Source organism: Pocillopora damicornis, chromosome 5 (assembly GCF_964200805.1).
Source record: "Pocillopora damicornis chromosome 5, jaPocDami1.2, whole genome shotgun sequence".
Lineage (NCBI taxonomy): Eukaryota > Metazoa > Cnidaria > Anthozoa > Scleractinia > Pocilloporidae > Pocillopora > Pocillopora damicornis.
The window spans coordinates 11352432-11376761 of record NC_142674.1 but is presented as its reverse complement, the minus strand read 5'-3'; the positions used below and the strand labels follow the sequence as shown (position 1 = coordinate 11376761).

Here is a 24330-nt window from a genome sequence, read left to right as displayed (position 1 = left end):
GCAGCCGCTCAAGAAGTTTTTGTCCTTTGAATATATGGATTTGTTATTGTCAAGTACAGTCGGTTTAAAACTCAGAGTTATTATTGTTTATCGCCCACCTCCCTCGACCTTGAATGGTTTAACACCCTCATTGTTCCTTGATGAGTTTTCTACGTTCCTGGAGCACTATATCGCTGATCCTGGTGGAATATTATTAGTTGGTGATTTTAATATACATGTTGACACCTGTTCTTCCCAACACTCAACTGAATTTCTTCAATTGTTGGATTCTTTCAATCTTACTCAACATACACATGGCTCAACGCATAAAGATCGACACACCTTAGATCTTGTGATTACAAGATCTGATGATAGTATTGTTTCGAATTTAACAATTGGTTCTCCTTTTGTCATCTCTGATCATGCTGCTGTTCACTTCCAGCTCTCGCTTAATAAGCCGCCGCTCGACAAGAAGATTATTTCATTCAGAAAGCTTCGATCTATTGATTTTGATAATTTCTGTGCTGATGTTATGAATTCGAGCCTTCCTGATCTTTTTGCCTCGTCATCGTCATCCTTGGATTATTTGATTGATCAATATAACAGAGTCCTTACTACCATACTTGAGACTCATGCTCCACTGCAAAAAAAGTTAGTTACTTTGCGTCCCGCTGCACCTTGGTATTCTGAGGAGATAAATAATTTAAAGAGATCCCGTAGAAAACTTGAACGACGCTGGCGAATGACAAAACTTCCTTCTGATCGTAAGTTGTTTATTGAGGGATGTGATGCTGTCAACAACTTAATTCGTGATTCCAAGAAGAATTATTTCGCATCATTAATCAATGAGAATCAGTCAAATTATAAACAGCTTTTTAAGATAATTGATAAACTACTACAAAGGAAAACAGATATTCAATATCCCCCCTGCAAATCGCCCACTGATCTTGCTAACAAGTTTATTAAGTACTTCACTACAAAGATAGATAGAATACGGGGTCATATAACGACTGCTGCTTTCCCTCATCGAGATACAGTTGCTGTTGTTGACAACGCCTGTCCATATTCTTTTGATATTTTCAAAATGGTAACAGCGGATGAAGTTCATACATGTATCATGAATCTGGCTGCTAAGTCATGTGTTCTTGATCCTCTTCCTGGTTATGTTACAAGAAATGCACTTAGTGTTCTGTTGCCTTTCATTTCCAAAATCATAAATATCTCATTGGAATCTGGTCAGATGCCTTCGCAACTCAAGGTTGCAATGTTACGCCCGCTCCTTAAGAAATCTTCTTTGGATCATACTCAATTCTGCAATTATCGTCCTGTATCGAATCTTTCATTTATTAGCAAAGTAATTGAAAAATTGGTAGCTAATCAACTTATCTCCTACATTAACGATTATGAGTTAAATGAGACATTCCAGTCGGCGTACAAGAAATATCACAGTGCTGAAACTGCACTTATTCGTGTTCACAATGATATTCTTTCTGCCATTGATAATCGTCGAATCGTAATTTTGCTGTTGTTAGACCTTTCCGCTGCCTTCGATACAGTCGATCATACCATCCTCCTCTCTCGTTTACGTGTACGGTTTGGGATAGCTGGGAAGCCTCTATTATGGTTGCAATCTTATTTATCGAATCGCACGCAATATGTCTCCGTTGATGGTGGTACTTCGACGAAACATGACCTTAAATGTGGAGTGCCACAAGGATCTGTCTTGGGACCCATTTTGTATTTGCTTTATACTTCACCGCTTTCAGATATCGTAAAGAAATTTAACCTGAGCTATCATTTTTATGCTGACGACTCACAGCTTTACTTGTCTTTCCAACCAACCGTACTGGGTGATAGGGATCTAGCGGTTTCTAGCATCGAGAGCTGTGTGGATGAAATCAGTCATTGGATGATGGTTAATCGTCTTAAATTAAATAAAGACAAAACTGAATTATTGGTAATTTCCGCTAAACATCTTCCAAGACCACTCCTTCACGAAATTTCAGTTGCTGGTGAGACTATCCCTTCCGTGCAAAAGGCGAGGAATATCGGCACTATGTTCGACAGCCATTTTTGCTTTAAGGATCATATTACTGACATTTGTAAATCTTCATTTTATCATTTGCGAAATATTAGCTATATCAGGAAATATCTTTCAGCGACCACTACTGAATTGCTGGTTCATATGTTTGTATCTTCGAAGCTGGATTACTGTAATTCCCTTTTGTATGGCCTACCAGCCTACGCTATAAAAAGGCTACAACACGTCCAGAATGCCGCGGCGCGCCTCGTCACACTTACAAAAAAGCATGATCACATTACGCCTGTTCTTTTCAATCTTCATTGGCTTCCCGTTAACCAACGTATTATTTTTAAGATTTTACTTATAACCTACAAGGCACTTAACAACCTGGCACCGTCGTACATTTGTGATCTGCTTACATCTTACACCCCATCGCGTCAACTACGCTCATCATTCAAGCACCTTCTGGTTTCTCCATCCTATAACTTGAAAACATATGGCGCAAGATCCTTCTCTGTAGCAGCACCATCATTATGGAATGCTTTGCCAAGTGAAATTAGAAATGCTCAGTCTGTGTCTGTTTTTAAACGTAGATTAAAAACTTTACTCTTTAGAAAAGCCTTTTATAATTAATATTAGCTGTCTTAAGTGTTAATGTTTAAGTTTTTTTTTTTTGTAGGCGCCGTTGAACAGTAGGATACTGGCGTGGTATAAATCTTTTATTATTATTATTATTATTATTATTATTATTATTATTATTATTTATAATTAATATTAGCTGTCTTAAGTGTTAATTTTCAAGTTTTTTTTTTTTTTTTTTTTTTTCTTGTAGGCGCCTTTGAACAGTAGGATACTGGCGCGGTATAAATCTTTTATTATTATTATTATTATTATTAACACAGTTCCTCAGACATCAAATTTACTCCTTAAAAATCTACCTTCAGGGATTGACCCTTTACATGCTAACATCAGTATGCATATTCTCCATACTGTTCTCTATTTAATTCCTAAGGTGCTGGCAAAGAGAATTTGTTTAAAATCAAGAGCTTCCTATTTGGTGATCATTTTCTATATTCTCGTGATCCTAATGTTTGATTCAAGGAGTGATATTGTAAAGAGAAATTAGACGCTGGTCACTTTTAGAAGTCAAACGGTTTGAACCTCTTGTTTGTGTCGTTTGCATTTGGCTGATTCATAATAAAATGGAAATTATGATTTTGTTTATCCTTTTTTTTTCAACCCATAATAATTATCCTTACTATTGTTTGAAAAAAGTAACGGCTTTTATGAGGTCATGTAAACGTAGTCCTTAACTTTTTGCTTTTCCTCCTCAGCCCGATGGCAACTTTGTTTTACTTAGAACACAAATAGGCGAGTTGAAGAAATACAACTTAATAACTGGACGGGTACAAAGCTCAATCGACACATTTTGATTTCGGGTCAAACGCCAAATTTTTCTTGAAACAGCTATATGTGAATGAATTAGTCGTTAATTTTGACAAGTTAAGTTGTCAACTGTATCACACCTATTCCTTTTTTTTTGGTTCTTTTTTTAGGTTCAAACCGCTCAGTGCATGATTTTCATGTTCATTTGTATTTCACGTATTTATTTTTAAAAAAATCATAATTTGCGGGAAGAGGCGACTTATCTCTCTAGCGCAGACAGAGCAATTTCCATGTGCAAATGTTCAAAAGTAAGAGTACAAAATGGAAGCTTCCTTCCCCATATAGTTAAAAATACCTTTCTTTCCACTTCGAGCAGAGTCAAATGTTTCATTAATGCTTTTCAACCCTTTTTTTTTTTTTCTGGCGCACCCACCCCTCCCTCCCCCAACCCAACAACAGTCAAATGGTGACAAGTTAGGTTCGATGTTGGATTTCGGTCCACATCCACACAAACAAGGACCTCCGCTATTGCTTTTAAATAACGTAACGTTCGGTCGAATTCAGTCTTCTTGTTAATTGTTTAGTTTCCATATCTTTCGCTGACACCAATCAACCCTTTTTATTCATCAGTTTTGCAGCGCGTTTCGCAACGATATGAATCTTCTAAGGCTCATGTGACCCTTTCAGGTTGTGTTCACGAATTAGTTTATCACTGATTTTGTCTTTCTGTACGTCATTCTTCAATTTGTAGCACCGCAAACTTTTATTGACGTCATCTTCATCTGCTTTGCCTCCCTGTGCTCTTTGGTCGTTTGGAGACGTTTTCGAAATAAAGTAAGTCTTTGAACTTGAAAACCTGTTTGATTCGTACCACTAAGGCATTGGATAGGCACGTCCCTGTTTGTGCCTCTGCTTGGTTTATTTGTATCTCACCTTTAACAAACTACAATGATTGTCGCAGAAACATGAAACATGAAACAAACATAAACTTCACTATATTTTACCATTAATTTTTATTGACTTGAGGATCGCTGAAGGACAAGAAGAAGTTTTACATTGTTCTTTCAGAGCTACAACTTTTATAGAAGACACTTAGACAAACTAATTTCATAAATTACAGGAGACGAGCAATGATTCCAACTTAATTCACCTGCAGCAATCAGCGCTCAAGATCAAAACAAGCAAAATGGGAAATGGTTTAGGTGTATATCATGGCTCGTATCCTATAATCGGATTGGTGTTAATAACACGGTGAAAGTAGGCGAACTGTAATATTTCGTCGTTACATTTAGCTCTCTATTTGATAAAAAAAATGCTATTTACTTAATAATTCTATTTGTTTCTCTTTGGCTTAGACATCAATTTAGCGAAGGCACCTGGATAAAGTTTAGTAATTTATCAGAAGACAGAATTATTGGTACACACGACGCTACTGCGCATGTGAGTTCAAGACATATGATGCATTTTCACTTCTAAATACATCACGAGCAGCCTCGGTCTGACAAATTGTCGCTGTTCATTTAGATCATTCACAACAGGAAAAATAGATCAACGAAATTGCTACTGCGTGAACACGGGACAGCAAGGACGATAGAATCGCTAATTTCGCCCAAGTTTGTGCGCGATCATTTTTTGTCTCGAATACATGGCCTTTCAAGAGGCATTTTTAACCCAGACTTCATGGCCAAGATCACTTTTCTGTGCCTTAGTTTACTTGTTCTGAGGCCTCTTGGCTGTGTTTGATAATTTTTTTATTTGTTATTTTGATATGCTTCAGAAACAACCTTGGTTTTTCTTTCACGTCACTCAGTTGAAATGCGTTTTTGGAAACATTAGTCAAACTTTAAGGCGCCGAACTCGAGATTTCTATCGGTAGATCGTTGATAAAATGGAGGCAAAGCCTTGTGATTACCTTAGTAAAGGATGACCAATATTTTCTTGTATTTGATTCAGTTGTTTTTTTTTTGTTTTTGTTTTTTTGTTTGTTTTTTTGTCGTTTATTGCTTGTGGTACTTCTCTGCCAAAACCCCCTTTTTATTTCTCGATAACTACGAACATTAGAATGTAGTGAGAGTGGGATGATATTATTTACTAGATAATATTCAACCATCAGATTTACGACACTGACACAGGTCAGCGGGTACTAACTTTGCACGATTTCAACAACACCAACAACTACTCAAAGAACCTCGCTTCCTTCAATCCCACAGACAACCTGGTATTGAACGATGATGTTTTATGGGATGTCAAAGGCAAACGGGTTATACACAACTTTAGCCACCGTAACGGGTAAAAAAGCTGACGTTTCGAGCGTTAGCCCTTCGTCAGAGCGATAGGGCGATTTACGTTTTCAACCCAGTTGCTAACACTAAATTACCTGCTATACTCTCCCACCGACGCAGCACCACAGTTTCTTTAGAAACTTACCCCTTTATACATAACTTTGACAAGTTTAACAACTTTGTCAGCGGCGTTTTTCAATTCTCCAGGCTGCAGATTATCATCAATTCAGATATTGTATCCTTTTCTTGTTTTTAAAGAACACGCCAATGCTATACTGTAAAGCAGTAAGTCCAAATCACGTTTCACGAAAGTAACGGAACACAACGTCGGCCTTTCACGGATCTCGAAACATCACTTGACCTCCTTCTTCTTACTTTAACAGCGAATTAGGAGAGAAATAGATATCAAGAGCTATTATTTCATAGGAAAATTTTATTGTTTCCTCACCTTGAGCGTTTTCGGGAAGCAATTCACAGTCCCGTGACTGATCTACTGAGTACAACCTTATGTCTGAATATCCTAGGTGACTTACATCATCAACTTAGTCGATAAAACCAAACTCTCGTTATTTCCCTGCCCTTCCCACCGACGGAGCACTGCTGTTTCTTGTGAAACTAACCCTTAAGAATGTCTATACCAACTTACTTCAAATCAACAGTTTGCCTTTGCTTTGCCAATAATCCTTGACGCTAAAAACAGTGGGATCTTCGCTATTTCCATTTACTGGACACGTGTCCTTCACGAGATCAATGTCACGTGATCTTCAATAACAGTGGTGACGTCATGTATAGGGGTAATTTCATGTTTACTTGTTTACACAATTCTCAAATTCGTCGATACTTTATTAATTTTTCACGAAGGAAATCAGACCCGACATTGAGGTTTTAGTGCGACCAAGTCGTGAGCTTTTAGTTGTGATCTGCTTGTCATCTCGATATTCAAAATCAAATTGAGAGCACAGAATATTTACCCGAGATTGTGGTTCCATAGGTTTTCAGCCGTTTATAGACATCCAAAATTACGTAAAGAAATTTTTCAACTTTTCATCAAATTTTTAGCAACTTTTGTGGTGTTTGGAAAAGTTAAAGAGCTCTAGCTCTTGTATTCGACTCATAACCTTGAAACTTCTGGTTCTAGTCATTCGAAGGTTGGATAGCACTATCCACTTGATAAAACTATATCAGTTGGATAGCGTTATCCACCCTTTACATAACTGGGCCCTTCCCTCAGAGCCTCTCAAATCTCCCTAAAAATAAATTCTGGACTGAAAGGAGTGGTATTTGTTCTTCCGTATTTTAGTGAAACATCTTTCGGATCCTTTGGAAACACCGCTCGCTTCCAGGCTCCTTGGACCGTACGAGATCTCGTTCAGGACCTTTGACGCAACAGATTATCAACCAATAGGTAATTCATCTTCTTCGTAAGACCTGAGCCTACAAATTCACCTTCATTAACGGGTGGTGACTACATATCTCAGTCGGCCGGGGCATTGTACCCATCTCGCGAGGTTACAAGCTAAAATCCTGTTCAAAGTAGCAATATTGTTTTTGTTTTGTTTTGTTTTTTTCCATCCTCCAAACCTCTTTTTTAAATTATTTGAGGAGCTGAAGCCCAATCATCAAAGCGTAGGAATCAGGGTCGAAGAGTCTGGGTTGGGGATGGGGAGGAGAGCCTTCCGACTGACTAGCGTTTCATCTGGGGGAACCAGCAGCCCGGCGTGAATAGTAGGCAAGCTACCATGTTTGATTTTTACATCAGCAGAAGGTTGGTGAGAGGAAGAAATGTGTACCACGGGCTTGAGCGACGGCCAAAAAGAGGGGGGGGGGGAAGGGGCGGGGCAATGAATATTACGCTTGCCTGAGGTCATTCTTGGTTTGGGAAACTGTGTTCGCCCACAAACGGAGTTGCTGATTGGTGCGGTTTAGCTCTACTTGTCAATCATTAGCCAAACTGCTTCATGATTATCTTGCGGAAAAAACAAAAGAAAGTGAACTCGTTCAAAGGCGTAGTTGTCAATTCCGATTTCGTTCACGAGGAAGCAGCCTAGAAAAGCCGAATTTTTTTTAGAGCAGGAAGCGGCTGTAGACAGATTGGAGGAATTTCTTAAGTGTTCATCAGAACATAGAGTGTCTCGCGCATTACGAGGGTAGCAAAAAGTCTTAATTTCCACACTGGTCACTGGAAGAGATCTGCTGGCAGTATTATCCACTGGTTTTTTTTTGTTTTTGTTTTTTTCCGCACCTTCGAGTGCGGAAGTGTGTCCGCTTCAAAGTACCGTTTACGATCAAATGGAAGAAACATCGTGAAAGGGATTAACACAAGAAACATAGGATGCAGCGAATTTAAGCTTATATCTGTGCCCCTCGGAGGAGGTTACGTCGAAGCCATTTTTCTCCTCACTGAAAAAAACTGCCTCACAGTTTCACTCACCCGCTCTACATTTTTTTTTCTTTTTTTCTTTTTCTTGTGGTTACGGTTACTTACTCAATTCCGAAAATGCGGTGACGCACAATTGGTCGGGGGTTTTTCGCTTTTTAACAGCCTCTTCGAGCAAGCATCTTTTCGCCTTTCACCGCCCCCTCCCCCCACAGTCCACTCAAAACTCCAGGTCAAACATGGCCGGTGAAATAATCGATCGCGAACTTCTTAACGTTAACTCGCACTAATGTAACGCCTGCACTGCTCTCAGGAGCTAACAGTAATCCCAGCTACCTCAACCAAACTTTGGCAGTGTGGGCCATCTGACTGGGTTAACTTGTCATTTCACGGTTGCATAAGTTGCAAAATATCACCGCAAGGATCTTTTCATCATATCATAACAGGTCGCATGAGTTATTTCATATCATAAATCCAGTAACGCTCTCTTTTAGAATCAGGCCAGCACTGAAGAAAGCGTTTCCCGGGTATACGAAGTCGGGCGGCTGCGTAAGGCTGATGACGAGGACGAGCAGGTGTGAGAATCTTGAGGGACTTTCACATCAATATTCGTGGGAACGGACCAATCAAAGCGAAGTGAAACTGCCATCTTGGATGCGAATTCGGGTTGCATACAAAATCCCGCACTTTGTTCGGTTGTGGACTTTAGTGCCTCCAGGCACCAAAGCAAAGATGAACTTTAAATCACTTTCAGAACATACTTCAAGAACACGTAACTTATCGCAACACGTGTTTGATGTAGGTCAACAAAATAACGACTCAATGCCTTTTTTCTTCTAAGAATCCGACGAAGGTGGCGAGGAAGATGACGATGTCGATGACGATGATGATTAGAATGATGATGAGAATGATGATGACGATAAAGATGATGATGATGACAACGAAATTGAAATCACGATATCTGGCGATGATGATTCGGATGATGATGGTGATACTGCAATTTTTTGAAGCGCGGCTTTTAAGTTTCTATCTTTCGGTTGTTAACTCAACTCAATTATGAGCACGTCATTCTGTTATGTTTTTATCTTTGAAAAATGTACGTGTATCACACAATTTGGGAATGATAGTTTAGTTTTATCTTTCTACGTCCAGTTGACTTTTACCTTTGTTAAGTTGTTCAAGTTGGTTTTTGGTCCTGGAGTTGAGCTTGTTGACGGTGGAGTTTTATGTAAAATGCTATGTAGCAGAACGTAGAAGTCATCATCGATAAAATTACACCCATGTTACTGATTATCAAATAAATAGGGAGGATGGAATTGTTTGTTATTCCTCTTGTAATACAAACACGCCAGCAAAGGACTAGAGTTACTCTTACTCGCCACAGAGTTACCACTTGTCGATATCTCAACCCAAGTGAAACAGCTAGAAGTCTGTCTGTACTTATTGCAGTCAGTGTGAGGACAGACACGCCGCAGAAAATGACTCCCAAGGTTCGGTTGATAAGCGAGCCATGGTAACAAATTGGGGAGTGTTCTTGGGAAATTATGTCAGCAAGATGAGACGGCTGGAAAATGAGTCCAACTCTGATATCAGTGCATGCAAGATTACTGAACAAACATTTTGATGATGGATGAAGGGAAGAAATCTTGTAGAGGGGGTAAAGAATGAGACCATTTCCCACAGTGGCTGTAATGGAAATTTTAAGATCAATGACGAAACAAAAATAATAAGACTTCGATCATATACGCCCGTGAAGCAACGAAATATCAATTCTTGGTTGGTTTGTATTCTTCGCTAGGTTCTCCATGTTATTTTATAGCAGTTACCACTCTTTCATTGCTAAAGGCGTTGAGAACTCTCCTCTTGAGCACCACACTAAACATCCAAAGAACGAATCAAGTTTCCGAAATGGCCAGGTGGTGATGTTTCAGTCTCTCCAACCATGTAAGATTTTCAACTGCAGAAGGGGTGTTTTCTATTCAAGAAAAACACATTTGAAGCGTTTTCGGTCGATATCATTTTGTTTTCTTTTCCTATGGTGATTTTCCGATGTTTCCTGAGGCTTATTTTTTTTCATTTTTACTTCAAAAGAAGCACGGAGGTAATTGTCTCTTTTCAGCTGGCTATTTGTGGTGGTAACACTTTTTTTCCTTACACCACAGCCTACTCGTTTCCAAGCAAATTTAATTAATTTTAAAGTTGTGTTTTCTCTTCAGTTCCAAATCGATTTCATTTAGAGGAAAAATTGATATTGTGCTAAGATTTTCAGCCTTGCGCTTATGTTTTTCGCTAAGTTAAAGAGAACCACTACTCAATTTTGACGTGCCGGCAAATTGGCTTTGGCCAATGAGTTCTGAATTTAGGGAACACACTCGCGGCAGAGTAATTAATTTCTCTGTCATGAATAAAAGGAAACTAGCGTACGGTAGCTAGTCTACGTTATCAACTTAATTGATAACATTAAATTAAATAAAAGAGAAGTGAGAATTGCAGTAAAGAAGACAATCAGAGCGTTTTGTTGTTGTTTGTGGCTCAGGGATGCCTTTATTTTATGAGAGTTGACCTCGATGTTATTAAACGTCAGTATCTTATGCAAATTTTTTTCATCTAAAAAGCATTTGCTTATCATAAAGGAACCACAAATATGTTACCTTAAAAACAAAACGAGCATAGCTAAGAGGGGCAAAGACACAGATGGGTCAGGAACTGAAAAGAAAAGCTGACTTGTTGAGGAAGCTCGAGCTCTACAAAGTATCAGCGAAAAATAATTCACATATTCTACGTCATTAAGTACATGAAATATATGTGGCACCCGCCTACTAAACATGATGAAAATTCGAAGAATTTGAAAAAAACACGATAGAGCTAAAAACAAGTCTAATTATACTGCAACATTTGTCATAAGAAAATCAGACGACTGGAGGAATTTTTTTATCCAATAGAAACTGTTAAAATTTTCAACAAAACAATAATACTCTTACATCGAATACGGATCCCCCAATAAAGGTTCATTTCTTGCCAAAAGAGGGAGAGACAGAGCTACAAGTCTGAACATGAGCTTCTATGGCGATCTTCACAAGCCAGTTATCTTCACAATAACCAATTGGAGTGGTAGCATTTTTCAACATTGTCCTCTCCTTCACTGCATCTCTTGGTAATGTTCTGCTTCTATTAACATTTTATAAAGTGTCCTCTTTGCATCCCGCTGCAAAGGTCTTGTTTGAATGTCTAGCCGCTACCGATCTTTGAGTGGGTCTTTTTTCACAACCTCTGTTCGTGACTGGTTTATTTCTTTACACTGATCCTGGCAACACCAACATAGTTATTTTGTATTACGTCGAAGAGGTTGTTTATATATCCAACTATGTTTTTTTTTGGAGTGACTGTGTTGACATCAACAGTCATCAGTGTTGACAGACTTCTTGTTCTGTTCTTGAGGTTGAGATACAGACAAGTTGTGACAATAAAGCGAACTCAAGCTGTTTTACTTTTATGCTGAATAATTGCTGTTTCATGCGGATTGGTTCGTGTCTGGAGTCAAATGGTTTCGGAGATTGCTGTTTTTGTGGCCGGTGTGGCATTTCTGGTTACTTCCGTGTTTCGCTACGTAAATATCCACCTGAGATTACAGTGGCACCAGGCTCATGAAGTAGAAGAAAACCCTGGCGAAGGACGGTCAAACGCAGGAGAAGATATAGGAGCAGGAAAAGATGAAGCAGGCGCAACAACGGGGACAAGAAGAGCCAAAAAAGAAGGAGCAGGGGTAAATGGTACAGGAAGAGGAAGAGTACGTGCAGGACAGCAAAAGGTTCATCGAGACAAGATTAAACGGAAGAGTTCAACTAAAGATCAAACAATATCAGAAAACAGTTTTCAGAATATTTTGGGTGCAATTGGCTTTAGTGGCATGCTATACCTCTTTTAAAATTGTGTCGATATTGAGACATACAGTACTTAGTGGATCAGCAATTCATGCTCTGTGGCTCTTTATGAAAAATTTAAGTTATCTGAACTCATGTCTGAATCCCTTTCTTTACTGTTGGAAAATCACAGAAATGAGAAAGGCAGTAAAGGACACAGCCAGGACGTTTTGTTGTTGTTAGTGATTTAAGGTTGCCTGTATTTATGTGGAAAAACTTCCGTGTCCTTAAAGAAAGAATTTCTTGCGAATTATTCATATTCAAAAAACGTTTCAATATCATAAAGGAATCATTCAATGCTAACATGCAATTGCACTTACCGAGTCGAAAATTCTATTGCAATATGAGGAGGAATACAAATTGCTTTTTCTTTTTCATGTTCTCTTTACAGGAAGGAGAATAATAAGAAGAGGAAGACATAACATCAATTACTCTTGATTCTTTGCCATTAAATACAATGAGATATTGTGTGAGATTTGATTATTTCTATCTATTTTGAACGGATTTCTAATATTTGTTTAAAGATCGCCCATGAATAAACAAAATTAATAAGTAAACGTTAAGTATGGACCTGTCTTTACTCGATATGCCCTGTTGTCTCGTACATTTGTGCGGTCCCCTTAGTCCTCCAGCTGGCGGCGCTTTTTTCACCGCCTCAGTTATTGCTGACTTCTCTATACATACAATCACATTGAACCACTGCTTTCTTTTGCATTTTTGGCCTCTTTCAACTGACGTTTCCCCACAGTCAGGAGGAAAAACCTCAGATGAATATGTCTAACCTTTATTTTAAAATGCGTCATGCTTGAATATCAAATAAGACCACATTAAATATCTAACAAATTGGCTGATTGGTAATTAAATGGCTTATATTTTGGTATTAGCAAATTGGAGAATAATCAAAGTGCTCTGTGAGCAAACTCGTGAATTGACAGATGACTTACATGATTTTTTGGATTATGTCTAATGTTATCTGGTTCAGGGAATTTTGTGGTTGATTGTCAAATTTAGAGTACGAGCAGTAGTTCAGTGTTCGCTAATGTAGCGAAGAAACAAAGTAACGTTGGGATAAGAAAGCATTACAATTGAAATGATCATGCTATTACATTTGACATGGGTGGATGATTTCATGCGTTTTTTAAACATATATCATTTTTGTTTCTGGTTCAAAAGAAAAGGGTGAACGTAAATGTGGGTGAAAAGTGAAATTTACTGTCTATCATTGTAAATAATGGAAAATCAAGGCAATACTGTCTTAATGAAAACATAAATGATTCCCTCTATCAAATTAGATAAACAGGAACGAGTTTTGAGTGATATAACTAAGTCCAGACTGCCACCGTCATTTTGGATTTCCGCCCGGATAGATTTTGGTCACGTGCTAGGCAACGTACAATCAAGAACAGGATTTCAGGCCTATTTATCAATTTTGTGGTGTATAACTTTCGCATTTTAGTAGGTAATATGAATTTTTAATCTTCAAATTGTCTTGAAATTTAAAAGAAAATTGTTCTTTAAAAATTCACTAAAAATCGGTAGCCAAAATTATTTGTTAAGGCATTATTTGATTTTCGTGTTAACCTGTAATTTCGTCACTTGCCGGCACCGTTTGTTGCTTCACACAGAAAAATCACACGATACGAAATGTAATGATCGATTTTGTCAACAATCTCACGCCATAACAGAGAAAGCTTTTGAACACCTGTAAACTCCAAACTCTTCGGAGTAAGTGATATTTTTAATGAATCTTCGGATTGTTTTCAAGTTCAAGGATTGTAAATTACAATTGTATGAAAAACGAAGGTTGTTCTCTTATTTCAGTGTGAATCCTCACACGCCTGCCAGTCGCTGGCGCCGCTTGTGGTACGAAAACGAAAAAAATATAAACTCTTTTAAGATTATCATGGGCTTCTTTTTCACCCCACCACTTTTCTTAGCAACAAAGGTTGCCATTTCGTTTGTTTGTTACTCGCCAAAAACTATCAAATGCACTCAAAAGCCTAAAATCAAAAAAAGTTTACAGGAATCGACCAATCGAGCGAGTGAGCGAGTGCCTTTCTCCACATCATATCTACAACTTGCTCTTACGCATGCGCTCAATTCACGAGTTAAGAAAAGAACGAGATTTAGCTAAACTTCAAGTTCTCTTGAACATTAACTTTATGATGAAAACACTGGCGCTTGTCTCAGCCCTTGTCAATGTTCAACAAATTTTTTTTTCCACAAACAGTTCACATCTGCTTCCAAAAACAAAATCGTAAAATGTTTCATGATGTATCACGAATAAATCATGCACACGAGCTCTAGAATATATTGTTGGCCATTTCGGTAATAGTCTTGGTTTTAAGGGCGTGATGAATGACTCTAAAGCTTAGTCATTAAAATCGGTTGCGCTCTCACAGAAAGGCACAATCTCTCTCCTCCTGACGGTTTTCAAGAAGTTATACGTGTTTACTTATCAGTAGCTGTTATAGTATTTAGCCAGAGACTGGCAAATTTGGTCATCAGGCTTTCAAATACTTTACTCTTATTCGCATAAATAAACCAGTTTTGGTTGACAGATATGTCAGCCTGCTTGTTTTGATAACACCAAGGAAAACAATATATGATTGTTGTAACTGCTTCCGTTGAAGCTAAGTGTTACCGCTTCCGAGAAAAGCTGCGAAGTATTTTTCTTTTAGGTTGACGCCCCCGAGATTAGTTCTTTTTAAACAGAAAATTACAGTTAGCGTTTCTGTTCTAGATAAGACCCCGTGTGATCAAGACCGTTTTTGAATAGAAGACAAGTTAGACTGTAATCCTCGATAAAGTAATCAAGACCCGCGAGCGTTGGTAAGCAATAATTTGTTTTGTGATTATGTCATCTAGCTTGTAGTCGTTACTCATTACTTTTAATTGCCACGTGCTCGTTTCCAAAATCGAGGTTATTCTTATGATCACAATACTTAGGTGATTTCTTTACGTAATAATATCAGTTGACTGCTTCGATATAATAACGCCCCAAGGAATAGGAAAAGGAATAAAGAAAGAAAAGATCCTATTTGGTTTGGTGTTTATCGCATGCGCGTGTATCAACCCAAGAATCGAATTTCCAACTCTAGCTTGAAAAGAAACATTTACAATTATTGACACACTTTAGTTATTGTTGTGTATGTGCTGGTGCTTAGTAGCCAGCCAAGACCTTTCAAGTTTATTAATATTTCCTTCATTGACATTAATTTTACAAGATGTGGATAGGAAAATGATCCATTTTCCAATGATGCCTTTTCTGAAATGTTTGCATTATCACGATAAGTTGCGGTGTTAATCGCCCTATTGGAAGTTTATCAATTTATTATTTCTTAACTATCCATCGAGGTGGATTTAACTAATGGTGGATATTTACCAAGCTGCGAAGCGGAAATGTAAATATTCACCTCTGGCCACCGGCACTAGATGAACATTTGTTTTTGGATATAATTTAATACTATGAGATAAAATAATACAAAAAGATGATTTTTAATAATTTATTCCTACAACAATCACAACATTTTCGGGCGCAAATTCCGTGGAGGTGAATGGAGAAGGATGTGCGGAGTTACGTTTTAATAATTACTTTTGGGTTCTTTATATTCATTTTGATTGGATGGAAATATGTCAGATTTTCGGGAGATTCAAATAATGAAAATATTTAAATTTAATTTCGTGTGAAGAAATTTCAAAACCCTATCTAAACGATAAATACTTCCTAAAAAGCATATTGAACAGTCAAAAAGTAAATACCGAAAAAAAGGCAAAAACCAAAATTTTTGAGCTCCATATCAGAGTCCCCACCTATCTTTTGATTGACGATCGTGGTTTTGTTTCACTTTCATTTAAAGGACACTCCCTGTCTCAGAAAAAAACCTGTTGTCTTAGCCCAGCCTTGAAGTGGGAAAGAAATCTGAAGTTTAGAATCATCCAATAATATTCAGTAAAACAAGATTGAGGGGCATATGAAAAGTCATTTACACAAATTCTGAATAAAACAAGTCATGGAATAACCGCTTGTGGCACTCTGGATTTAAAGACCAGAAGGTCAGGGACTCAGAATTTATGAGCACTACTTGTTTTCTATCAGATGGATTAATGATGAAGTAGGCCACGCGGGAATGCCCTCGTTTATTTTGTCAAAGGCCTTGCTTGTGTCAAGAAACACAACGACGGACAGTAAAAAAAATAACTGCCGTTGTCTATTTCTCTAAATTTTCAATTTTATTTCGCAGTACCTCTCACGATGAAGGTTGAAACAGTAGGTTAGGCAATGTTAGCGTTATATGTAAGTGCTCGTGACAAAAACCAAAATTGAAAAATGACTGAATAAGAATCCATTATTATATTGGCTCGACTGCGTTTCTCGAAAACGCCATCTATTGCTTGATTAAACTCGACATATTTGCTGCCGTAGTGCACCAGAAAGGCACGGTTAGTATCAACAATATTCAAACACAATATCCCGAGTCGCCGAAATGTCTGAAAGTGTGGAAATAAAAAGTAAAAAACAATGCTTCCTTGGTACTTTGAATATCTCCCTTAAGCCAACTTCTGCTCTAAGAATCATCACAATGGGGTCATCTATGTTTTAAACTTCTAAAACACTTTTCTCAGACAATGATTAGAAGCAGTAACGTGAAATAACAATCAGCTTAATACCGTCCATCTAATCAACAAATTGGAGTAGAGAACTCGATTGAAAAGGTCGGTGAGTCAGTTACTGTCTACAAAAAAGATAAAATGTATTGGTTCAGTAATGCTTTGAAAATATGCTACTTCTGGTTGCTAAGCGAGCGTAAGCTGGGGATAGAAAATACTTACACTAATCAGAACTAACGCAGTGCTACTGGATTTTCGTCAATCTTACTCTTTGAAGGAGCCTAAATGTCATTTTAGTTAATGGTGTCCTTCAAATTAGATCCAGACCAGCAATTTTTTCTGCAATGAATGGAGTAAACAAAACGAGTTTAGCTTATGTAAGTTTATTAAAGCATTTAAGGAGTGCTTTACAACAAATTAATTATTCTTAATTAGATTAAGAAATATTATTTATACTAGGAACAACACTCACAAATTTACGCAGCATTTCTTACTTGATCAGTTATAAAAATTGTCTCAACAGCAATTCCTTTTATTTTTTTTGTTTTTTTTTCTGTCTCTATCAGAGTACAGTCAATAATAACAACAAAGCACTGACAAGTACTCTAAGTGAATAAACGGTAAACTAAGAAATGTAAAAGTCAAGTAAACTAACAAATTTTTCTTTCAAGGAAATTCCGCATAACCTCCATTCATAAACTAGGAAAATGGTTATCATCACTACCAAAGCATTACTAAAGTAAAAGTACGATTAAAACTACATCTTAAAATCAAATCTATGAAATATTGAGGCTGAAGTTCTCGAAATCTAAACTACAAATTACCACAGAGTGTTATAAGACTACAACCATGGAGGTTCAGCAATTTTGCTTTAAGCCTCAGTCCTACACAAGAAGAGTTGCTTCAGATGACTCCTCGTCTTCGTCATTTCCATTCTCTTCTGTATCCGCAGCAGTAAGTTGATAACCGTCATACTCTTGTACGCCAGCCTCTCCGTCAAGAAGGTTTACAGAGTCAACAATTTCTTCTTCCTCGTTCTCGCTAAGGGATGGTAAAGTATCACTCTCCAAAGGGTACGCTAAGGCATCCATATCTTTCTTATCACTCTCAAAAGGGTATGCTAGGCAACCTTCTTCTCCTGCTTTGATTCCGAGAGGGATAGCTGTAGCACCATCATCAATTCCAACCACAGAGGGATGTGCTGTAGCACCGTGCTTACCCACTTCATGGGCGAGATTTGTTGCAGCTGCCGCTTTGTCTTCTAAGTTAGTAGTTAAGGGGGAAGCTGTAGTACCATCTTCAATTGCAACCACAGCGTTCAGCTGATCCATCTCGACTTCGTCTTCCCCTTCACTGAATAATTGCAGATGAAAACAAGATCTGTGTTACTTATCTATCTTTTCCTTCTTTGAACATGGTTTAACGTAACGTGGTAAAGATATCCTCTATATATTCAGTTCAATTTTTTTTTCTTTTCATTTCATTTCCGAGTGCTTCAGAAAATTATCACTTGTGAAATTTGGATATCAATTTACAGAACCTGTTTTTTCGACGCATCGACCTAGAGAGGAGATTTTATTGAAAAAAAAAGATTGAATAAACCTCGCATGAAGACGACCTAGCGCTTACTGTGTTTCTCGGCATTTTACGTCATATAAAATATAGTGCCTCCTACGCGAGAAATGTAATACTAACCAAAACCATCGGAAGTATTGTTTGCAATCGATATTTTGAGTGGTATTTTAAATTGGTCTACAAGACTCCGAGTGTATTTCAACTGTAGTTTCTGTAACAAAGAGTGACGAAGGGTCAAAGCTTTTCTTCTTTTTACAAATATGCCACCCACAACTTAGCATACTGGTGACAAAAAAAAAAGGTACTAAACAAGGTGTCAAAACAAGTGAAGGACGGACGAATCCAAAACAGAAAGAATGTTAGGAAACATAGACTGCAATTTGATAGGAACGGCTTCGAAAACTGCCGTTGCTTCGAAAGGAAAAACCTTTTATTTTGGCCCATGTGCTGGTAAATTTAATCGGTCCAAACTGAAACAAAGACGTATTTGCTTAGCAATGGCGCTTATCACGACTCTACTGAGACTTATTCAAGAGTTAGAAACTTCGGAACTAACCACACGTTCAAACAGTGAACATTAAAAAAGAGAAAATTCACTTACTTCAGCCAAGGTGGCACCTCAGGTGGGGCTATTATCAAAGGATATGTGGAAAGAGATGAAAGAAATCGCTTCGTTGTGAGAAAGAATGACATCACTAATTAAGTTAAAGCTTGCGACTCAGAAACCACGTGTAACTTATATTTGACTCTGTTGTCATACAACGGGAGAAGGAATTAGGTGGGTTATCACGGTGATGAGTTTCATATAATATTAACGTTTTTATAATTTGATTAGTAATGGGCTTTGCCTTGACTGTAAAGGGACCTTCAAAATCAGTGCTGGAAATGCAGAATATGACCTGCTTAAAATAGCTCCTTCGTGCTCCAAAACACTGACATATTAAAAGCCACAATCTGCCATATAAAGACATTTCATTTTCGTATGATAACATTTTACCTGTCGCACGGCGTTTTTTAATGTATGAAATGAACGCCAGTAGAAAAACGACAGCAGCCAAAGGTCCCCCAGTGTAGTACCAATCCAGCGAGCTGCTGGAGGGAAGTGAGCTGCTGGAGGGAGGTGGGCTGCTGGAGGGAGGTGAGCTGCTGGAGGGAGGTGAGCTGCTGGAGGGAGGTGAGCTGCTGGAGGGAGGTGAGCTGCTGGAGGGAGGTGAGCTGCTGGAGGGAGGTGAGCTGCTGGAGGGAGGTGAGCTGCTGGAGGGAGGTGAGCTGCTGGAGGGAGGTGAGCTGCTGGAAGGAGGTGAGCTGCTGGAGGTAGGTGAGCTGCTGGAGGGAGGTGAGCTGCTGGAGGGAGGTAAGCGGCTGGAAGGAGGTGAGCTGCCGAAGGGAGGTGAGCTACTGGAAGGAGGTGAGCTGCTGGAGGGAGGTGAGCTGCTGGAGGGAGTCTCTGAATTTATTGAAATATAAAAATAGAAGAAGCTTAGTAGGAAAGTAATTTGCTGGTCGGCATCAAAAATAAAAATTAATATCACCAACTATTCAGATAGAGAGCTAATTTTTTGTTTTGTTCCAACAAAGGGGCAATTCGTTAGAATGCTATTGTCAAAACTTAAACTGTATTAGAAAAGCTCCAAAAAAAAAACCAAACAAAAAAATATGGAAACAAAACGAGTCAAATGCGATCTTTAATAGGAATGCTTCGAACAGGTTGGATTAAATTAAAAAAAAAAAGAAAGAAAAGAAAGAAAAGTGTCTCCTTGTGAGTTTCGTGAAGTTTGGAAAGAGTTTTAGAATAAGCTTGAAGCCCTTATGTTTTAAATTTCGTAGTTACTGTTTCAACCGCCCCAGATCCTCCGCTGAACTTCTAAACTAAGGTCTTTATAAAGTTCCGTCTTCTTTTGTTCTTTTTTCTGCACCCTTGTGTCAAAAGAACACAATAAGTGAGTCATGCAACACGAAGTTTCTTTCTTCTCCCGCACTGCGGTAGCGGGTGTGATTTCAAGTAGATGATCGTCCATCTAAATTGTAAAGTACTACAACAACTTCATTAGGTGGTTTCCCATCACTTCCAGAGGAGAGTGGACTTACTACATTTTCTCGAGTGAACTCACAACATTTTCTTAAGCTGACACGGTTAAATTTCTATGGATAAATTGTGGATATCATAGACGGAACTAGAATCAAGAGCTCTTTTGACAATTCAATAGGTAGAGAATACTTCATCTAAAGTCTGTCCGTAAGGTATTTTACAAAAAACACAAGGTACTTTATTGCGAAGCCTATTTTTAATCCAAGTTTATTTTGAAATTAGTTTTCTTCACTTTTGATAAAGGAAGGTATAAGTCCGTCCAATGTGACATCAAGACATACTTATATTACTTCGTTAAAAGGTTTCCTATCTTAGCCACAGCCCAGGAGGTCACAATTTAGTTCCCTATTCGTTAATTTCTTCGTTATTTTTTACTAGTTTTTGGGTGTAATATCAACACCCCGTGCCATGCACCATGTTCAAAGAGTACCAGTTTCTCCAAGGTCAAACTACACATTTACTTTGAAGAGTAACTAAACAATAATAGTCAAAAGGTTTGCATTCCATGAAACTTACTTACTTACTACCCATCATGCCTGTGTGGCACATAAGGCAGCAACGAAATCCCTCCAACCCTGTCTATCTTTAGTCAGTGTTTCAATGGTGCTCCAGCTGTAATTGAGCCCCCTTAGTCTCTTCTCTACTGTCCTGCGGCGCAGGATTCCATGAAAACATTACGTTAAATCTGTCATTTTATACACTCAGATTGTCCGCTGTAGCAAGAGTACAAGTTCATAACGACGTAACGGCGGGGTTATTTTCATGCATTTCTTTGCAGTTTTGGCCGCTGATTTTTCAAATTTCAATTCGATGAAAAGTTTACATGGGTGTTTCTACAAAATTGCTTTCCAACTTCAAGACTAAATACTTAGATAACAATGCACTGATAGCCGCTTGGACATTTTTGCATTTCTAAAAATGTACATGAAATCATGACTTGTCAGTCATTGGTATTTTAGAAGCAGAAAAAAAGGTAATCAAAAAATTTAAACGGACTTATATGCCGTGACAAAATATGATGATATCTATAAAGTCAAAATTGCTCGACGCTCCAAAAAGCAATCAGTTTAAACTGCACAAAAATTAATTACATGTGTCTGATCACGAAATTCATTTACATTTGATATACAAGTTGGCATGCTCTCGCTCTTTAAATGTTATTATCAATTGGGTACTTTTATATCATTTTTAATCAGTTTTGAACTTTGCGGTTTCAAGTCCTTAAATCTGATTTGGTACCAGAGAATCGATTTTTTTTCTCATCTAACTAAAGTTCAAATTGATCGCGACTTCAGCTCTTTCTATTTATAAATGAAGATCGTACCTTCTGCCACTTCGATCCAGAAAGTTAAGTCTTTGCTCCCCTCGCTATTTTCGGCGCTGCATGTGTATTTGCCGGAGTCTTCCAATCGCGCTTGACGAATCGCGAGAGTGTTGTTGTTTGTGAGACTCACCCCATCCTTAGCCCAAAGTATCTCAGGTGTAGGGAAACCGCTTAAAGAGCAATTGAACTGAAGCGATGAATTATATGTAACCGACTGATTCTTGAGCTCAGGATTAATTCCAGGAGGACCTGGGCATAGAATTAACAAGAAGAATTAAAAAAAGGCAAAAGTACGAAGAAAAAGACATCAGAAAATGAGAAGAGCAACATAAGGAAACAAAAGTAAGTCAACATTTACCTGTGACTGTCATATGAAAAGCTGATTCATTTTTCCCTTCACTTTTTTTAGCACTGCATGTTATTGACCAGGATTTCCATAACTCACTTGATTAATCGTGAGAATGTTGATGTTACCAAGATTCAACCCATCCTTAGTCCAGAGTATCTCAGGTGTAGGGAAACCGCTTAAAGAGCATTTAAACTAAGGCGATGATTTAGAGGTAACCGAGTGACTTTGAGCTAAGGGTTAATTTAATTTAAATTGGCCACCGTAAAGATTTTCTCAGCTGACGTTTCGACCGTTAGCCCTTCGTCAGAGCTAACACTCGAGACATTACCTTGGGAACTAATTGCGGTGGCCAATCTATATTACTAACTCGGTTGGTAAAAAAAAAGTGTATTTGAAAAGAGTTTGGAAGTTACTAAAAGGAAAGTTGGGGGATATCTGTGCGGTAATCTCTTTTTCGACCAAAAGATGAGTCCTTTACTCTCTCCTCATTCATAAAACCACTTACATTTACAAGGCCGTGATTCCCAAGTTCTTGAGCAGTTAAATTCTAGAAGTAAGGTTATCCAGATAATCTTTTAAAAGTAATAAACGGTTGGAGATTAAGTCATCTTATTTCTATTAAAGAAAAGATCCCTTGAAAATAACTGCTGAAGATTCCTTCCTAACCATCATTTAAATCTATACATAAGAGTTTATCCATTTGAATAAAAGTTTGTAAATGCTGTATACTTTTTTGAAGTTGTAAAACAATAGCGATTGCACTTTTTAATCACAAATTCACCAAAACTCCCTCTTGTTACTTACCGACTCTTTGCCGGTACTGACCGCACTCTTTGCAGTCGCCATTCCAAGACGACCACGCCATACAACCTTTAAAAAAAACAAGTTGTGCGAAAAGTGTCATATATCATATTATCATTCTACCTATGCTCTTTACTTCCTTTGCTGCATTAATCTGCATCTTGTCATAAAGGATACCAAAATACGTAATATCGTCTATATCCCCAATTTATAATTTCCGAGGAGACTTCAAGCTAACATCTCTAAGTCAAAAAGATTGATGGCTTTGAAGCTTATAAATCACCCGACTTACAGTTCCCTATTTATAGGCATCATTAGTGTTCTCTTAACATCTGTCAGGGATTTATCATGTTATAAGCCGGAGAGAGTGACACTGTTTCTTATTGCTCAAATGGATGACTGTGCAAAAATGTTAAAAGAAACAAACTAGGATTTTAACGTTTTCAATTTTTCAATTTTCAACTTTACTGTACAAGTTCCACCAGTATATGGCAGAAGCCTGAAACGTTGAAATTCAATTGTTGTAACAATTAAAAGTTGTATTTCTGTTTAACATCTTTATCCGCACATCCACTGATCCACAGAGAAGAGTATCCTATCTGTATCACTCTATTGAGATCCATTCGTTTGTTCAACCATCTTTATCGACCCTTTATCCTGCCTACTGATACATGACAGTTCAAGCATGGCTACTTACAATCTGTTATATTCGTTAGGACGAGGATGTTAGGTGAATATGAAAAGAAAGATTCACATTTGGTGAGTAAATAGGTGGTTTAATATAGCCTTGGAATACTTGACTACACATATCATAAGCTTAGCAAACAAACTGAACTCGTCGTACTCACCCGCTTATGAATCCGGAAAGAACGCCGTGAAAGAGAAAACAATTTTGAAAAGATGTTAATCCATTTATCTATTCATTTGTTTATTTGAACCAACCAGTTTGTTCGGTATGTCAATATTGTACATATGTCACAGAATTTTTTTAAATCAAACAAACAATCGGCCAAATATGACTAATGTCTGATGATAATTTTACAAATGTCGTTTATTGCAGAACTCGGGTATTGATTTTATACTTATGCTGTCCACATCAGTAAAATCGTTTGGATAGTAATATTATAACATTAAAAGCTATCACTAATTATAAAATGATTCAAATAGTACGCGCGCTCTGATTGGCCATAAAACCATTTTACATGAGCGTATGTAAACGCGGTTTTCGTTCCTCTTTCAATAGTTATTTTATAAAAGAAATATAAAATGGTTTCCGTGTTTACATAGCCTGATATAAACACGCGGGAGGTTGGGAGAACACTCGATAAGCTGGAAAACAATCCGCTTCGCTTCGTGGTTTTCTACGCTTATCTCGTGTTCTCCCAACCTCCCGCGTGTTTACATCAGGCTATGTAAACACGGAAACCATTTTACATTTCTTCACTGTCATTGATACACACGCAGATATTTCTTTACTATTTACGATTTCAATTTGCTGATCAGCAATCAGCCGGCGCAGAGTGTCAATAATGTGTATTAAGCCAAAGGAGAGTTATTTATTTTTAGGAACGGATGATATTGATAGTTACCTTCCTTTTTGGCTAGACAGAAAAG

The 24330-nt window shown here is 37.8% G+C and overlaps 2 protein-coding genes across 2 annotated transcripts; one reads left to right on the top strand and one right to left on the bottom strand.

The window, feature by feature from the left end:
* Window positions 1-34: 34 nt before the first annotated feature.
* LOC149045226 (uncharacterized) lies at window positions 35-8533 on the top strand. The gene is made up of 8 exons (XM_089205868.1): window positions 35-1936; window positions 3337-3408; window positions 4140-4222; window positions 4744-4828; window positions 5502-5649; window positions 5820-5905; window positions 6371-6464; window positions 6971-8533. Exons 1-8 carry the CDS (start codon window positions 35-37, stop codon window positions 7093-7095), a joined length of 2595 nt encoding a protein of 864 aa, XP_089061994.1. The 3' UTR covers window positions 7096-8533.
* An 8253-nt stretch (window positions 8534-16786) lies between these two features.
* Window positions 16787-22761, bottom strand: LOC149045225 (uncharacterized). Its single transcript, XM_089205867.1, has 6 exons — window positions 22720-22761; window positions 22421-22487; window positions 21567-21815; window positions 19151-19600; window positions 18755-18782; window positions 16787-17931 (listed from the first exon to the last, which is right to left on the bottom strand). Exons 1-6 carry the CDS (start codon window positions 22759-22761, stop codon window positions 17463-17465), a joined length of 1305 nt encoding a protein of 434 aa, XP_089061993.1. The 3' UTR covers window positions 16787-17462.
* Between the last annotated feature and the right edge of the window lie 1569 nt (window positions 22762-24330).

Excerpts from the sequence above, each read along its gene's own strand:
- LOC149045226 (XM_089205868.1), top strand. The coding sequence starts at position 35 with ATGGATTTGTTATTGTCAAGTACAGTCGGTTTAAAACTCAGAGTTATT. Across the intron at positions 4,829-5,501 it reads CACACGACGCTACTGCGCAT|ATTTACGACACTGACACAGG; the intron begins GTGAGTTCAAGA and ends TTCAACCATCAG. Across the intron at positions 6,465-6,970 it reads TGGTGACGTCATGTATAGGG|TGAAACATCTTTCGGATCCT; the intron begins GTAATTTCATGT and ends TCCGTATTTTAG.
- LOC149045225 (XM_089205867.1), bottom strand. The coding sequence starts at position 22,761 with ATGGCGACTGCAAAGAGTGCGGTCAGTACCGGCAAAGAGTCG. Across the intron at positions 19,601-21,566 it reads CTGGATCGAAGTGGCAGAAG|AGACTCCCTCCAGCAGCTCA; the intron begins GTACGATCTTCA and ends CAATAAATTCAG. Across the intron at positions 17,932-18,754 it reads GAGGTGCCACCTTGGCTGAA|TGAAGGGGAAGACGAAGTCG; the intron begins GTAAGTGAATTT and ends GCAATTATTCAG.